At 46.1% G+C, this 18352-nt stretch overlaps 1 protein-coding gene across 2 annotated transcripts in view; it reads left to right on the top strand.

Annotated features, from left to right (window-relative positions):
* The window catches only part of LOC118366872 (zinc finger protein 385B-like), a 178314-nt gene that overhangs the window by 25038 nt on the left and 134924 nt on the right, over positions 1–18352 (top strand). For both annotated transcript variants that reach the window (XM_052493540.1, XM_052493539.1), the window contains exon 2: positions 14029–14382. In XM_052493540.1, coding sequence (XP_052349500.1) covers positions 14031–14382 — 352 coding nt within the window. In that variant the 5' untranslated portion in view covers positions 14029–14030. The remainder of the gene's footprint in view (positions 1–14028; positions 14383–18352) is intronic.

Raw genomic sequence — 18352 nt, forward strand, 5'->3', positions numbered from 1 at the left:
GACATTCCAATGGGATAGGAAACCCACTCGCTAGACATTACAATGGGATAGGAAACCCCCTCACTAGACATTCCAATGGGATAGGAAACCCCCTCGCTAGACATTGTAAATTGATAGGTAACCCCCTCGCCAGTCATTCTAGGGGATATTAAACCCCTCGCTAGACATTATAATGGGATAGGAAAACCCCTCGCTCGACATGATAATGGGATAGGAAAACCCCTCGCTAGGCATTACAATGGGATAGGAAACCCCCTCACTAGACATTCCAATGGGATAGGAAAACCCCTCGTTAGGCATTATAATGGGATAGGAAACCCCCTCGCTAGACATGATAATGGGATAGGAAACGCCCTCGCTAGGCTTAATAATGGAATAGGAAACCCCCTCGCTAGACATTATAATGGGATAGGATACCCCCTCGCAAGCTATTAAAATGGGATAGGAAACCCCTCACTCGACATTATAATGCGATTGAAACCCCCCGCTAGACATTACAATGGAATAGGAACCCCCTCACTTGGCATTACAATGGGATAGGAAACCCCCTCGCTAGTCATTATAATGGAATACTAAACCACCTCGCTAGACATTATAATGGGATAGGAAAACCCCTCGCTCGACATGATAATGGGATAGGAAACCCCCTCACTAGGCATTACAATGGGATAGGAAACCCACTCGCTAGGCATTACAATGGGATAGGAAACCCACTTGCTAGGCATTACAATAGGATAGGAAACCTCCCCACTAGGCATTACAATGGGATAGGAAACCTCCTCTCTAGAAACCCCCTTTAGGAACCATTCTAGATCATATTGGAAAGCAGCCCTCAAGGCAAATGAATGACAGATAGATTGCTTGGAAATCTTCTCTTTATCTGTAGTGCTGGGTTTTGTTTTGGGGCTTTGCACCTGCTTTGTTCTCTAAGCTGACAGGATGTACCTGTAAGACCTGCTATGTTTGAGTTTGCGTGTGTTTATGTGTGTGTTTTTGTGTGTGTAGTGGCCCTTTAAGAACCTGCCATGTGTCCACATCTCAGATCTCTTATTGAAGAGTACATCTGACACCAGCTGTGACTCAGACACTAGAGAGTCTCTCTGAGGGCTTCTGGGGGATCTCTGGGGTGAACGTCTGCTAAATGACTTAAATGTAAATGTAAGAGGAAAACAAACAGTCAGGATTGAAGTTGATCTAAGCTATTGATAATTTCCCGAATGTGTGTGTTCTGAGTTCTCTTCTCCGCATCTTTCAGAACACATGTGTGTGTCATCTGCCACACACCCTCAGATAAACATTGAGATAGAGAGAGAGAGAGATTCTGTCAAATAGTGTATTTCTAGGAACTAGCTGCAGAGTGGCGTGATGTACTGTAACTCGGCATAACATCTCCATTTTTTTTGCCTGTTGTTATTATACTTCTTTGAAAGATAATTCTCCCCCATTTCATGTCAGTGGTATGTCAAAGAGACTTATAAATTCCATTCAAACAGATCAGTAATAGTGTTATGTTGTTTGTGTGTGCATTGTGGAGGCCAGATCAGTATAGTGTTATGTTGTTTGTGTGTGCATTGTGGAGGCCAGATCAGTATAGTGTTATGTTGTTTGTGTGTGCATTGTGGAGGCCAGATCAGTATAGTGTTATGTTGTTTGTGTGTGCATTGTGGAGGCCAGATCAGTATAGTGTTATGTTGTTTGTGTGTGCATTGTGGAGGCCAGATCAGTATAGTGTTATGTTGTTTGTGTGTGCATTGTGGAGGCCAGATCAGTATAGTGTTATGTTGTTGGTGTGTGCATTGTGGAGGCCAGATCAGCATAGTGTTATGTTGTTGGTGTGTGCATTGTGGAGGCCAGATCAGTATAGTGTTATGTTGTTTGTGTGTGCATTGTGGAGGCCAGATCAGTATAGTGTTATGTTGTTGGTGTGTGCATTGTGGAGGCCAGATCAGCATAGTGTTATGTTGTTGGTGTGTGCATTGTGGAGGCCAGATCAGTATAGTGTTATGTTGTTTGTGTGTGCATTGTGGAGGCCAGATCAGTATAGTGTTATGTTGTTGGTGTGTGCATTGTGGAGGCCAGATCAGTATAGTGTTATGTTGTTGGTGTGTGCATTGTGGAGGCCAGATCAGTATAGTGTTATGTTGTTGGTGTGTGTAGTGGAGGCCAGGTCAGTATAGTGTTATGTTGTTGGTGTGTGTAGTATAGGCCAGATCAGTATAGTGTTATGTTGTTGGTGTGTGTAGTGGAGGCCAGGTCAGTATAGTGTTATGTTGTTGGTGTGTGTAGTGGAGGCCAGGTCAGTATAGTGTTATGTTGTTTGTGTGTGTAGTGGAGGCCAGGTCAGTATAGTGTTATGTTGTTTGTGTGTGCATTGTGGAGGCCAGATCAGTATAGTGTTATGTTGTTGGTGTGTGTATTGTGGAGGCCAGATCAGTATAGTGTTATGTTGTTGGTGTGTGCATTGTGGAGGCCAGATCAGTATAGTGTTATGTTGTTGGTGTGTGTAGTATAGGCCAGATCAGTATAGTGTTATGTTGTTGGTGTGTGTAGTGGAGGCCAGGTCAGTATATTGTTATGTTGTTGGTGTGTGTAGTGGAGGCCAGGTCAGTATAGTGTTATGTTGTTGGTGTGTGTAGTGGAGGCCAGATCAGTATAGTGTTATGTTGTTGGTGTGTGCAGTGTGGAGACCAGATCAGTATAGTGTTATGTTCTTGGTGTGTGCACTGTGGAGGCCAGGTCAGTATAGTGTTATGTTGTTGGTGTGTGTAGTGGAGGCCAGCTCAGTATAGTGTTATGTTGTTGGTGTGTGTAGTGGAGGCCAGGTCAGTATAGTGTTATGTTGTTGGTGTGTGTAGTGGAGGCCAGGTCAGTATAGTGTTATGTTGTTGGTGTGTGTAGTGGAGGCCAGGTCAGTATAGTGTTATGTTGTTGGTGTGTGTAGTGGAGGCCAGATCAGTATAGTGTTATGTTGTTGGTGTGTGTAGTGGAGGCCAGGTCAGTATAGTGTTATGTTGTTGGTGTGTGTAGTGGAGGCCAGGTCAGTATAGTGTTATGTTGTTGGTGTGTGTAGTGGAGGCCAGATCAGTATAGTGTTATGTTGTTGGTGTGTGTAGTGGAGGCCAGATCAGTATAGTGTTATGTTGTTGGTGTGTGCATTGTGGAGGCCAGATCAGTATAGTGTTATGTTGTTTGTGTGTGTAGTATAGGCCAGATCGGTATAGTGTTATCTTGTTGGTGTGTGCAGTGGAGGCCAGGTCAGTATAGTATTATGTTGTTGGTGTGTGTAGTGGAGGCCAGATCAGTATAGTGTTATGTTGTTGGTGTGTGCATTGTGGAGGCCAGGTCAGTATAGTGTTATGTTGTTGGTGTGTGTAGTGGAGGCCAGATCGGTATAGTGTTATGTTGTTGGTGTGTGTAGTGGAGGCCAGATCAGTATAGTGTTATGTTGTTGGTGTGTGTAGTGGAGGCCAGATCAGTATAGTGTTATGTTGTTGGTGTGTGCACTGTGGAGGCCAGATCAGTATAGTGTTATGTTGTTGGTGTGTGTAGTGGAGGCCAGGTCAGTATAGTGTTATGTTGTTGGTGTGTGCATTGTGGAGGCCAGATCAGTATAGTGTTATGTTGTTTGTGTGTGCATTGTGGAGGCCAGATCAGTATAGTGTTATGTTGTTTGTGTGTGCATTGTGGAGGCCAGATCAGTATAGTGTTATGTTGTTTGTGTGTGCATTGTGGAGGCCAGATCAGTATAGTGTTATGTTGTTGGTGTGTGCATTGTGGAGGCCAGATCAGTATAGTGTTATGTTGTTGGTGTGTGCATTGTGGAGGCCAGATCAGTATAGTGTTATGTTGTTTGTGTGTGCATTGTGGAGGCCAGATCAGTATAGTGTTATGTTGTTGGTGTGTGCATTGTGGAGGCCAGATCAGCATAGTGTTATGTTGTTGGTGTGTGCATTGTGGAGGCCAGATCAGTATAGTGTTATGTTGTTTGTGTGTGCATTGTGGAGGCCAGATCAGTATAGTGTTATGTTGTTTGTGTGTGCATTGTGGAGGCCAGATCAGTATAGTGTTATGTTGTTGGTGTGTGCATTGTGGAGGCCAGATCAGTATAGTGTTATGTTGTTGGTGTGTGTAGTGGAGGCCAGATCAGTATAGTGTTATGTTGTTGGTGTGTGTAGTGGAGGCCAGATCAGTATAGTGTTATGTTGTTGGTGTGTGTAGTGGAGGCCAGATCAGTATAGTGTTATGTTGTTGGTGTGTGCATTGTGGAGGCCAGATCAGTATAGTGTTATGTTGTTTGTGTGTGTAGTGGAGGCCAGGTCAGTATAGTGTTATGTTGTTTGTGTGTGCATTGTGGAGGCCAGATCAGTATAGTGTTATGTTGTTGGTGTGTGTAGTGGAGGCCAGATCAGTATAGTGTTATGTTGTTGGTGTGTGCATTGTGGAGGCCAGATCAGTATAGTGTTATGTTGTTGGTGTGTGTAGTATAGGCCAGATCAGTATAGTGTTATGTTGTTGGTGTGTGTAGTGGAGGCCAGGTCAGTATATTGTTATGTTGTTGGTGTGTGCATTGTGGAGGCCAGGTCAGTATAGTGTTATGTTGTTGGTGTGTGTAGTGGAGGCCAGATCAGTATAGTGTTATGTTGTTGGTGTGTGTAGTGTGGAGGCCAGATCAGTATAGTGTTATGTTGTTGGTGTGTGCATTGTGGAGGCCAGGTCAGTATAGTGTTATGTTGTTGGTGTGTGTAGTGGAGGCCAGATCAGTATAGTGTTATGTTGTTGGTGTGTGTAGTGGAGGCCAGGTCAGTATAGTGTTATGTTGTTGGTGTGTGTAGTGGAGGCCAGGTCAGTATAGTGTTATGTTGTTGGTGTGTGTAGTGGAGGCCAGGTCAGTATAGTGTTATGTTGTTGGTGTGTGTAGTGGAGGCCAGATCAGTATAGTGTTATGTTGTTGGTGTGTGTAGTGGAGGCCAGGTCAGTATAGTGTTATGTTGTTGGTGTGTGTAGTGGAGGCCAGGTCAGTATAGTGTTATGTTGTTGGTGTGTGTATTGTGGAGGCCAGATCAGTATAGTGTTATGTTGTTGGTGTGTGTAGTGGAGGCCAGGTCAGTATAGTGTTATGTTGTTGGTGTGTGTAGTGGAGGCCAGATCAGTATAGTGTTATGTTGTTTGTGTGTGTAGTGGAGGCCAGGTCAGTATAGTGTTATGTTGTTGGTGTGTGTAGTGGAGGCCAGGTCAGTATAGTGTTATGTTGTTGGTGTGTGTAGTGGAGGCCAGGTCAGTATAGTGTTATGTTGTTGGTGTGTGCATTGTGGAGGCCAGGTCAGTATAGTGTTATGTTGTTGGTGTGTGTAGTGGAGGCCAGATCAGTATAGTGTTATGTTGTTGGTGTGTGTAGTGGAGGCCAGATCAGTATAGTGTTATGTTGTTGGTGTGTGCATTGTGGAGGCCAGGTCAGTATAGTGTTATGTTGTTGGTGTGTGCATTGTGGAGGCCAGGTCAGTATAGTGTTATGTTGTTGGTGTGTGTAGTGGAGGCCAGATCAGTATAGTGTTATGTTGTTGGTGTGTGCATTGTGGAGGCCAGGTCAGTATAGTGTTATGTTGTTGGTGTGTGTAGTGGAGGCCAGATCAGTATAGTGTTATGTTGTTGGTGTGTGTAGTGGAGGCCAGATCAGTATAGTGTTATGTTGTTGGTGTGTGTAGTGGAGGCCAGATCAGTATAGTGTTATGTTGTTGGTGTGTGTAGTGGAGGCCAGGTCAGTATAGTGTTATGTTGTTGGTGTGTGTAGTGGAGGCCAGATCAGTATAGTGTTATGTTGTTGGTGTGTGTAGTATAGGCCAGATCGGTATAGTGTTATGTTGTTGGTGTGTGTAGTGGAGGCCAGATCAGTATAGTGTTATGTTGTTTGTGTGTGTAGTATAGGCCAGATCGGTATAGTGTTATCTTGTTGGTGTGTGCACTGTGGAGGCCAGATCAATATAGTGTTATGCTGTTGGTGTGTGTAGTGGAGGCCAGGTCAGTATAGTGTTATGTTGTTTGTGTGTGTAGTGGAGGCCAGATCAGTATAGTGTTATGTTGTTTGTGTGTGTAGTATAGGCCAGATCGGTATAGTGTTATGTTGTTGGTGTGTGCAGTGTGGAGGCCAGGTCAGTATAGTGTTATGCTGTTGGTGTGTGTAGTATGGAGGCCAGATCGGTATAGTGTTATGTTGTTGGTGTGTGCACTGTGGAGGCCAGATCAGTATAGTGTTATGTTGTTGGTGTGTGTAGTGGAGGCCAGGTCAGTATAGTGTTATGTTGTTGGTGTGTGTAGTATAGGCCAGATCGGTATAGTGTTATGCTGTTGGTGTGTGTAGTAGGCCAGATCAGTATAGTGTTATGTTGTTGGTGTGTGTAGTGGAGGCCAGGTCAGTATAGTGTTATGTTGTTTGTGTGTGTAGTGGAGGCCAGATCAGTATAGTGTTATGTTGTTTGTGTGTGTAGTATAGGCCAGATCGGTATAGTGTTATGTTGTTGGTGTGTGCAGTGTGGAGGCCAGATCAGTATAGTGTTATGTTGTTTGTGTGTGTAGTATAGGCCAGATCGGTATAGTGTTATCTTGTTGGTGTGTGTAGTGGAGGCCAGATCAGTATAGTGTTATGTTGTTTGTGTGTGTAGTATAGGCCAGATCGGTATAGTGTTATCTTGTTGGTGTGTGCACTGTGGAGGCCAGATCAATATAGTGTTATGCTGTTGGTGTGTGTACAGTGTGGAGGCCAGGTCAGTATAGTGTTATGTTGTTGGTGTGTGTAGTGGAGGCCAGGTCAGTATAGTGTTATGTTGTTGGTGTGTGCAGTGTGGAGGCCAGGTCAGTATAGTGTTATGTTGTTGGTGTGTGTAGTGGAGGCCAGATCAGTATAGTGTTATGCTGTTGGTGTGTGTAGTGGAGGCCAGGTCAGTATAGTGTTATGTTGTTGGTGTGTGTAGTGGAGGCCAGGTCAGTATAGTGTTATGTTGTTGGTGTGTGCAGTGTGGAGGCCAGGTCAGTATAGTGTTATGCTGTTGGTGTGTGTAGTGGAGGCCAGATCAATATAGTGTTATGCTGTTGGTGTGTGTAGTGGAGGCCAGATCAGTATAGTGTTATGCTGTTGGTGTGTGTAGTGGAGGCCAGATCAGTATAGTGTTATGCTGTTGGTGTGTGTAGTGGAGGCCAGATCAGTATAGTGTTATGTTGTTGGTGTGTGTAGTGGAGGCCAGATCAGTATAGTGTTATGTTGTTGGTGTGTGTATTGTGGAGGCCAGATCAGTATAGTGTTATGTTGTTGGTGTGTGTAGTGGAGGCCAGGTCAGTATAGTGTTATGTTGTTTGTGTGTGCATTGTGGAGGCCAGATCAGTATAGTGTTATGTTGTTGGTGTGTGCATTGTGGAGGCCAGATCAGTATAGTGTTATGTTGTTGGTGTGTGCATTGTGGAGGCCAGATCAGTATAGTGTTATGTTGTTGGTGTGTGTAGTGGAGGCCAGATCAGTATAGTGTTATGTTGTTGGTGTGTGTAGTGGAGGCCAGATCAGTATAGTGTTATGTTGTTGGTGTGTGCATTGTGGAGGCCAGATCAGTATAGTGTTATGTTGTTGGTGTGTGTAGTGGAGGCCAGATCAGTATAGTGTTATGTTGTTGGTGTGTGTAGTGGAGGCCAGATCAGTATAGTGTTATGTTGTTGGTGTGTGCACTGTGGAGGCCAGATCAATATAGTGTTATGTTGTTGGTGTGTGTAGTGGAGGCCAGGTCAGTATAGTGTTATGTTGTTTGTGTGTGCATTGTGGAGGCCAGATCAGTATAGTGTTATGTTGTTGGTGTGTGCATTGTGGAGGCCAGATCAGTATAGTGTTATGTTGTTGGTGTGTGTAGTGGAGGCCAGATCAGTATAGTGTTATGTTGTTGGTGTGTGTAGTGGAGGCCAGATCAGTATAGTGTTATGTTGTTGGTGTGTGCATTGTGGAGGCCAGATCGGTATAGTGTTATGTTGTTGGTGTGTGTAGTGGAGGCCAGATCAGTATAGTGTTATGTTGTTGGTGTGTGTAGTGGAGGCCAGATCAGTATAGTGTTATGTTGTTGGTGTGTGCATTGTGGAGGCCAGATCGTATAGTGTTATGCTGTTGGTGTGTGTAGTGGAGGCCAGATCAGTATAGTGTTATGCTGTTGGTGTGTGTAGTGGAGGCCAGATCGGTATAGTGTTATGTTGTTGGTGTGTGCACTGTGGAGGCCAGATCAGTATAGTGTTATGTTGTTGGTGTGTGCACTGTGGAGGCCAGATCAGTATAGTGTTATGTTGTTGGTGTGTGCACTGTGGAGGCCAGATCAGTATAGTGTTATGTTGTTGGTGTGTGCAGTGTGGAGGCCAGATCAGTATAGTGTTATAATATAATATAATATATAATATAATAATATATATTTATATAATATATGCCATTTATGTTACAGTCATGTGTGCATACATTCTACGTGGGTGGTCCCGGGAACCCACTACCCTGGCGTTACAGCGCATGTCTACCAACTGAGCTACAGAAGGACCACTATATTAGTATGTTATGCTGTTGGTGTGTGTAGTATAGGCCAGATCAGTATAGTGTTATCTTGTTGGTGTGTGCAGTGTGGAGGCCAGATCAGTATAGTGTTATGCTGTTGGTGTGTGTAGTATAGGCCAGATCAGTATAGTGTTATCTTGTTGGTGTGTGCACTGTGGAGGCCAGATCAATATAGTGTTATGCTGTTGGTGTGTGCAGTGTGGAGGCCAGATCAGTATAGTGTTATCTTGTTGGTGTGTGCACTGTGGAGGCCAGATCAGTATAGTGTTATGTTGTTTGTGTGTGTAGTATAGGCCAGATCGGTATAGTGTTATCTTGTTGGTGTGTGCACTGTGGAGGCCAGATCAATATAGTGTTATGCTGTTGGTGTGTGCAGTGTGGAGGCCAGATCAGTATAGTGTTATGCTGTTGGTGTGTGCACTGTGGAGGCAGGACCTCCACCACTGGCTGGGCCTGGAAACGTCCAGGATTACTCACTTGCCTGTTTCCACTTCCATTAGTATTAGGCCGACAGTGCATTAGGGCCAACACAGCTAAGGGTTTCCCCTGTGCTGTAGGACATAGCTGAGAGTCCTACACAGTGCATTAGGCCTACAGTGCTTTAGGCCATAGTGATGGCTTTCCCTCTGTATTGTGTATTGTGTACTGTAGGACCTTCAGAGCTTCAGGGGAGAATGGGAGCAGGGAAGAGTAAGAGCAGAGCACTCTATCTGCCATGGAGCTCTAGAGATGCAACCTGGACAAAAGAGTGTGGGGAGAGTGGGGAAGGAATGCAACACTGATAGTACAGTAGGCCTCCCTTAATGCTACAGACAGGACATGTCCCGAATTATACCCTATTCCCTACGTAGTGCATTGATTTTGGCGAAGGCCCATATGTCCCTGATCAAAAGTACTGCACTATGTAAGGAATAGGGTACAATTTGGGACGCAGAGACAGTGTTGGGTTGATTAATGATTGACTCCACCTCAGATACTTCTCTTGTATACTACATTATTTGTAGCCTGCTGAATTATGACTTTTGACAAACGGGCATGCTCTTATATGATGTATTATTTTTCTGAACCCCCTTACGATTTTAAATGGATGCATTATCAGGCTGAACATCTTTACTTGGTTCAAAGAGGAAGTATAAAGATTATGACATGGTAGTTGATGTCGTAAGGATTGTTATAATACCAATGCAATGCCATACCAATAACTCAAAATACTCAGGGAGTGAAGTACAATTTGAAGTTGTCGTGGGCCCATTTCCTAGTTGCTAGAGAGGCTTTTTATTTCTCTATTTGGTTAGGTCGGGGTGTGATTTGGGTGAGCATTCTAGTTTTTCTTTTTCTTTGTTGGCCGCGTATGGTTCCCAATCAGAGGCAGCTATCTATCCTTGTCTTTGATTGGGGATCATACTTAGGCAGCATTTTTTCCCACCTTAGTTTGTGGGATCTTGTTTTTGTGTAGTGCCTGTGAGCACTCCAGTCGATACGTATTGTTTGCTGTTTATTGCTTTTGTTGGTGAGTTTCATTTTAATAACATGTGGAACTCTATGCACAAAGCGCATTGGTCCGCTAATTTCAACGAACGTGACAGAAGATCCCACCACCCACGGACCAAGCAGCGTGCCCAGGAGGAGTGGAGGACATCCTGGACGTGGGACGAAATCATGGCAGAAGACAGAAGCCTGCTGTGGAAGCAGGCGGAGGCAGCGAAGGAGCAACAGCGACAACTGCGGCCGGCCAAAAAGACAGCCCAAAGGACAGCACACGGGGTGGACACACGGGGTGGACACATGGGGTGGACACACGGGGTGGACGGCGGTGCCGAGGGGTGAACTAGAGACAATCTGGGAGGAGGTAGAGAGGTGGTCGGTCAACCCAGTGAGAGTGCTAGAGCCGCCTGGGATTCAATAGAACAGTGCGAGGAGGGATACCGGAGAATGGAGTTTGCGAGGAGTATGCAGCAATGTAGGCATTTGGAAGAGCAGGTCACCAGTCCGGTGCAATCTGTGCCAGTCCCACGCATCGGGCCTCCAGTGCGCCTCCCCAGTCCGGTATGTTCTGTGTCTCCTCCCCGCACTCGCCCTAATATACACCTCCACTGCCCAGTACGTCCTGTGCTACCTCCCCACACTTGCCCTGAGGTGCGTGTCACCAGCCCGGTGCCACCTGTACCGGCCCCACGCATCAGGCCTCCAGTGCGCCTCCCCAGTCCAGTACGTCCTGTGCCTGCTCCTCGCGCTCGTACTGAGGTGTGTGTCACCAGTGATGATCCATGGCCCAGAGCCTCCAGTGATGTTCCATGGCCCGGAGCCTCCAGTGATGATCCATGGCCCGGAGTCTCCAGTGATGATTCATGGGCCAGAGCCTCCAGCGACGGTCTACAGTCCAGAGCCTCCAGCGACGGTCTGCAGTCCAGAGCCTCCAGCGACGGTCTGCAGTCCAGAGCCTCCAGCGACGGTCTGCAGTCCAGAGCCTCCAGCGACGGTCTGCAGTCCAGAGCCTCCAGCAACGGTCCACAGTCCAGAGCTTCCAGCGATGGTTGGCAGTCCAGAGTTTCCAGTGACGGTCTGCAGTCCAGAGCCTTCAGCGATGGTCTGCAGCCTAGAACCTCCAGTGGTGGTTCCCAGCCTAGAGCCTCCAGCGGTGGATCCCAGTCCAGAGCCACCTGCGAGGGTTCCCAGTCTGGAGCCTCCGGTGACGATCCACGGCCCGGTTCCTCCGGCGACGATCCACGGTCTGGTTCCTCTGGCAACGATCCACGGTCTGGTTCCTCTGGCTACGATCCACGGTCCGGTTCCACTGTCTTCCTGGCCCTCCGTCGTCCCCTAGCTCCGTCTGGCCCCCTGTCCCCCTTTAGCTCCCCCAGCTCCCTGTCTTCCTGGTACTCTTGGGCCCCTAGCTCCGTCTGGCCCCCTGTCCCCCTTTAGCTCCCTCAGCTCCCTGTCTTCCTGGTACTCTTGGGCCCCTAGCTCCGTCTGGCCCCATGTCCCCCTTTAGCTCCCCCAACTCCCTTTCTTCCTGGCCCTCCTTGGTCCCTTAACTTCGTCTAGCCCCCTGTCCCCCTTTAGCTCTCGCAGCTCTCTGTCTTCCTGGCCCTCCTTGGTCCCCTACCTCCGTCTGGCCCCCTGTCCCCTTTTAGCTCCCCCAGCTCCCTGTCTTCCTTGCCCTCCTTGGTCTCCTAGCTCCGTGGCCCCCTGTCTCTCTGTCTGATGGAATGACCATGTAGGACCTCACACTCAGTCAGATCTGTCTCTTTCCTCGACCCTGCAGCAGGGAACACTGCTCTCTCTGGTAATCTCATCTGTTAGGGGGGGGCACACACACACACACACACACACACACACACACACACACACACACACACACACACACACACACACACACACACACACACACACACACACACACACACACACACACACACACACACACAATATCTTTCCACAGAGTCAGCCCCAACAAAGCGCTGCAGCATCCCTTCCTTCTCAGTGTGTTCTCCTTACTTCATCTAACTAGGCCAACCACTGAATACACCAACTTTGCTTTTACAGAGAAAGTTTGGGATATTTACACAACCTATTGAATGGTGATCATTTCCGCTGTGCCCTGCCTTGCTTACCTTGCTGTGGTGTAAAATGAAAAGTATGCTGAGGGAAGGGGTTGGTAATAAATTAAGCTGAATGGCCACAGCACTGAGCCCTGAGGAAGTTTGTGAAGGAAGTTTATCTGTCAGTATTAGAGGCCTGCAGCTGCCCATAGAGATTACCCAGTCTGTGTCAGAGGGATTGTGTGTGTGTGTGTGTGTGTGTGTGTGCGTGTGCGTGTGCGTGTGCGTGCGTGCGTGCATGTGTGTAAGACGGATTATCTTACTGTCCAGTGAGAGGGACACGTAACATGGCCACACTGCACGAATACTTCACCCTCATAATACAGCCTTCCTATTCATTACAGCCTCACAGACACAGGCTGTGTCCCAAATGGCACCCTATATCCAATATAGTGCATTACTTTTGACCAATAGGGAATAGGGTGCTATTTTGGACGTACCCATACAGTATCATACTCAGGAAGCTACTGCAAGGGGAAGTTCCGGTCAATCAGAAGCTTCTGCTGCTTTTCCTTTTCATCCAGACATCATATCCATGGATACAGATTACCCTTGTGCCTGGCCAGATACCATACAGGAAGTATAGTATGTTTATATTTGCAAAGATTTGCTGCTGAAAATGCAGTATTAATGTGAACGTAAATTATTTTCTTTGCGCTTACAAAGGGATATTTTGTGGGTTTTAGGTATACAGTAATTCCCAGTTCAATACAGCAAGACATTTTTCATCCTCTCGTTGCCTATGTCAGCACTCCGGAGCTGTAGTACCGCTGCGATGTCCAGAGTTGCAACTCATTAATCAACCATGACAAATGTAAAACTGTATGGGGATAAAATTCACTTCACCTAGTTGAAATATTTCAGCTTTGAATGCTGATAGAAGTAAATGTATGCTGTGTGTTGCTGTGTCTGGATTGGATGGGGATATATACAGAATTCACCATTTGAAATATTTAGCTTCAAATGTGGATCTAAGCTGATGGGTTGTTTTGTCGTGTCTGGGGATTGAGAGACTGCCCGCTCTGTCGTATGTCCCGTCCCGTGTCTGTGCTGCAATTGAGGGTTGTATAACACCCATGGGCAGTGGACATGTGAATTGGGCTCTATCCCCCTCTGCTTCCTCTGTGAGGGCACACATACACACACACACAGCGCGAGGGAAACAGATGGGCACAGGAGGTCACTTACCAGCAAAGCTGTATTCACATAGTATTCAAAATCTCTCGAATACTTTCAGTGTTTCTTTGAGCCTGGCTTGGAGTGCCAGATAGGCAGAGATTGCAGTCTGTAGACTATTCCATTGGTTCCATCGTGTCAGTCAAGCTCAATCAAGTGCAGATCAAATATTTGAATGATTTCATATACTATTTGAACCCAGGTCTGGACAGCAGCCTCGCCCCGGCCCCATCCCGGCTCCACAGGTAGAGAGGCTGAATGATGCTGTGGCACCAGACTGTCAGACAGTATAGCTACACTATCAGAGGTGGAGCTGAGTTCTAGCTCTACAACAGGAAAGAATAGAGATTCAGAATCAGACACCCGCTTAGTGTCTACTGCTCCTCTAACACAGTCACAGTTGTCTGTTGCTTCCACAGGAGAGGGAGACCCTGATTCAGCACTGTATTTTACAATCTGTAGAATGTAGCCTAAACATCAATTTATTTATGTTTAATTGGAGAGTGATGTTACAAGGAGGATGTGAGTATTTGCCATGGCTGTGTATGTGTGTTTTGTACGTGAGTGAGTGTGTGTGTCCGTCCGTCTGTCCATGTGTGTGCGGGCAAGTGTGCGTGCCTGCACCATGCTTGCTTTCCAGTAGCAAAGTCTGTCATTCTAATCCACTGTTGTCATTGTTTTCTGCAGGTATGAAGACACCGCTCAGTCCGGCCCACTTCATAGAGCATGGCCGGATGGCCTTTCCGTTCGGAGGCTGTTTGGAGCTGAATCAGCTCACAGGGATGGAGCCTACCACCAACGGCCAGGGTCAGATAAACATGGACCTACAGCAGCAGGAGAAGAAGAAGCTGTTCTACTCGATGTGTGAGGTGTGTAACATCCAGCTGAACTCCCAGGCTCAGGCCCAGGTGCACTACAACGGGAGATCCCACCTGAAGAGGGTCAAACAGATGAACAATGGGGAGGCTCCGGCACCAGCTACTGGGTCTCTACCCACCTCTACGCTGAGCTTCAGTAGAAGCACCACCAGCAGCAGTACAGGTAGGCCTGCAGTGAATTTCTGTCAATGTTTTAAAAATATTTGTTTGGTTACATTTCTCGAGCCCAATCCCTCAGCTGTTTACCAACACAATTGACGCCTGTAACCAGGGAGTCCCATTAAGGTCAGACGAGAGACCCCCTTGAAGGAAGACCTGACTAAGAGGTCTGTAGTGACTAACCCTGGCTCACCCAGGGAGAGGGAGCACTCTCCTACACCCACAGATAACTCTGTAGAAATAGCAGGGCTTGGACGGTAGTACTCTCTCTTCTAGAGGCATAAACAGACTAGAGGTGATGGTGATGCATGCTGAGTTAGTTTGCAGCATTTGACTCAGAGACATATCTATGTCCCAAATGGCACCCTATTCCCTATCTAGTGCCTATGGGCCCTGGTTAGTAGTGCACTAAATACATAGTAGGGTGCCGTTTGGGATGCACACATGGCTTCGTCATCCCTCTCAGCCATTTTGTTGTTTTCTTTCACTGCTCGGTTTAACAAACTTTGCTCAGAGGCCCTTTTATATTATATTAGTTGGGAAAATGAATATTAATGTTAAGCTTTCTATGTCTACAGTGGCTGGCGATAGAGGGAAATAAATCAGTCCGTTTGCTGGGAGTTTGAGGTGTCTATTATGAAATACTTTAGTCCTTTGCCATGGCAGTCAGTGTGTGTATGTGTGTTGTTTTCAGTAGCACTGCTCTGTTTACTAATGCTGTAATCTTTGCCTCCACACTCTCACCAGTAGTGGCCTAAGGATTTTCATATCCTTTTGATTTTACATATTATTTGACTGGGGGCCAAATTCTCTGTGTTGACCTATGGGTGACGTTTGCTTTTGCATAAGTTGTTTGTAGTTGTTAAAACAGAGGATTTCATATAAGATAGGAACACGCTCATTTCATGAAACAGTGCTTAGTGATTAGTGCTTGGTGATTAGTGATTAGTGCTTGGTGATTAGTGCTTGGTGATTAGTGAATAGTGCTTGGTGATTAGTGATTAGTGATTAGTGAATAGTGATTAGTGCTTGGTGATTAGTGATTAGAGCTTAGTGATAAGTGATTAGTGCTTGGTGATTAGTGCTTAGTGCTTAGTGATTAGTGCTTGGTGATTAGTGATTAGTGATTAGAGCTTAGTGATTCAATCAAATCAAATCAAATCAAATTTTATTTGTCACATACACATGGTTAGCAGATGTTAATGCGAGTGTAGCGAAATGCTTGTGCTTCTAGTTCCGACAATGCAGTGATAACCAACAAGTAATCTAACTAACAATTCCAAAACTACTGTCTTATACACAGTGTAAGGGGATAAGGAATATGTACATAATGATATATGAATGAGTGATGGTACAGAGCAGCATACAGTAGATGGTATCGAGTACAGTATATACATATGAGATGAGTATGTAGACAAAGTAAACAAAGTGGCATAGTTAAAGTGGCTAGTGATACATGTATTACATAAGGATGCAGTCGATGATGTAGAGTACAGTATATACGTATGCATATGAGATGAATAATGTAGGGTAAGTAACATTATATAAGGTAGCATTGTTTAAAGTGGCTAGTGATATATTTACATAATTTCCCATCAATTCCCATTATTAAAGTGGCTGGAGTTGGGTCAGTGTCAATGACAGTGTGTTGGCAGCTGCCACTCAATGTTAGTGGTGGCTGTTTAACAGTCTGATGGCCTTGAGATAGAAGCTGTTTTTCAGTCTCTCGGTCCCAGCTTTGATGCACCTGTACTGACCTCGCCTTCTGGATGATAGCGGGGTGAACAGGCAGTGGTTCGGGTGGTTGATGTCCTTGATGATCTTTATGGCCTTCCTGTAACATCGGGTGGTGTAGGTGTCCTGGAGGGCAGGTAGATTGCCCCCGGTGATGCGTTGTGCAGACCTCACTACCCTCTGGAGAGCCTTACGGTTGAGGGCGGAGCAGTTGCCGTACCAGGCGGTGATACAGCCCGCCAGGATGCTCTCGATTGTGCATCTGTAGAAGTTTGTGAGTGCTTTTGGTGACAAGCCGAATTTCTTCAGCCTCCTGAGGTTGAAGAGGCGCTGCTGCGCCTTCTTCACGACGCTGTCAGTGTGAGTGGACCAATTCAGTTTGTCTGTGATGTGTATGCCGAGGAACTTAAAACTTGCTACCCTCTTTAGAGCTTAGTGATTAGTGATTAGTGATTAGTGCTTGGTGATTAGAGCTTAGTGATTAGTGATTAGTGCTTAGTGCTTGGTGATAAGAGCTTAGTGATTAGTGCGATGCCCAGGTTTTTTACTCCTTGTTTAAATACAATCATCTTAACTGTTTAGTGCCAGGCTGTAGAAATGTTCTGTTGACTTGATTCTGTTCTGGTCAGACTGGAGCAAAACAAATTGTTATGACTTCTATGAATGGTGGGTGGAGGAGTCAAGCGCAGAGAGCAGGTAGTTCCGTACGTGGATCTTTTATTCCAATGACAGCGGAAAAACGGACATGCAAAACACAAGGGCGCATGAAACAACCCGTCCAAATAAACAGGACTAAAACTCTCCGGAAAAATAGAGATCACAATAATCAACCAACACCAAAAAACAGAGAACAAGCCTGCACAATAACCAGCGGGCCTAGTGCCCTTAAATAACCTACAAACAAAACCCAACTAACAGACCCAACTAACAGAAACAAAAGGAAAGGGAATCGATGGCAGCTAATAGGCTGGCGACGACGACCGCTGAGCGCCTCCCGAACAGGAAGAGGCACCATCTTCGGCGGGATTCGTGACACAAATGCTCCGTAGGCAGAGGATAAAGATAGTCTGTCCAGACTGGCTTAAAGAATGTGTGGAACTTAAATTGCATTGCAATTTGCAAGACTTGAACAGACAAAGCAAATTCATTGGTAAATAACAACTATGTTGTTTTAAATGCCTGAGTTGTAATATAGTGATAGTGACATTTTATCTGAAGTTTGGTTAATAATCCAAGTTTATGCAATATGGCCATGAAAAACATGTTGACAGCTGGTGTTCAGACATTTAACACACTGTAGTTGAATGGTTTACAATGCAGTGAGTATGATTCTTGAATGATGTACATGCCTTGAGGTTGAATTCGGATTGATTTACAGATGTATAGATGGAGTCAAACACGTTATCTCCTCTATATCCTCCCAGGCTGACAGGACAGAGTGATGGAGTGGGTCACAGTGTCAGTGATAGTGACAGTGGTGCTTAGAGTAGTAGAGGAAGGATTGAGTGTGTACTTTCCCTACCAGGGGAGCTTATCTGTGCTTCCATCATAGTGGTGTGTGTGTGTGTGTATGTGAGACAAGGTCTGTGGACTGTCCCAGCCATGACAGCTGGTGCCCCTGGGAGATCGAGGTGTGGGGGGTTAGGCGTCACATGGCCTGGGTCCTTCCTGCTGTAATACCCCACCCCCCTCTACATACAGGCACGCATGCACGCATGCAAACACACACACGCACACATACACACCCCACAGCAGCAGCAACATAAACTCTCTGTGCTGGTGCCCCACATACTCTCAATAAATAGCAATTAGAGTGAAAAGTGCTGCAGGCCTCACAGGCAGCTCATGCGAGAAAGCTTTTCATGCTACAGTACAGCAGCCAGTTAATGTAGTGAATACCGGTCACAATAACATCTGAGTGTGTAGGGGGTTAATGTAGTGAATACCGGTCACAATAACATCTGAGTGTGTAGGGGGGTTAATGTAGTGAATACCGGTCACAATAACATCTGTGTGTGTAGGGGGTTAATGTAGTGAATACCGGTCACAATAACATCTGTGTGTGTAGGGGGGTTAATGTAGTGAATACCGGTCACAATAACATCTGTGTGTGTAGGGGGCGTTTAATGTAGTGAATACCGGTCACAATAACATCTGTGTGTGTAGGGGGGTTAATGTAGTGAATACCGGTCACAATAACATCTGTGTGTGTAGGGGGGGTTTAATGTAGTGAATACCGG

This window comes from Oncorhynchus keta, chromosome 34, assembly GCF_023373465.1.
Source record: "Oncorhynchus keta strain PuntledgeMale-10-30-2019 chromosome 34, Oket_V2, whole genome shotgun sequence".
Classification (NCBI taxonomy): domain Eukaryota; kingdom Metazoa; phylum Chordata; class Actinopteri; order Salmoniformes; family Salmonidae; genus Oncorhynchus; species Oncorhynchus keta.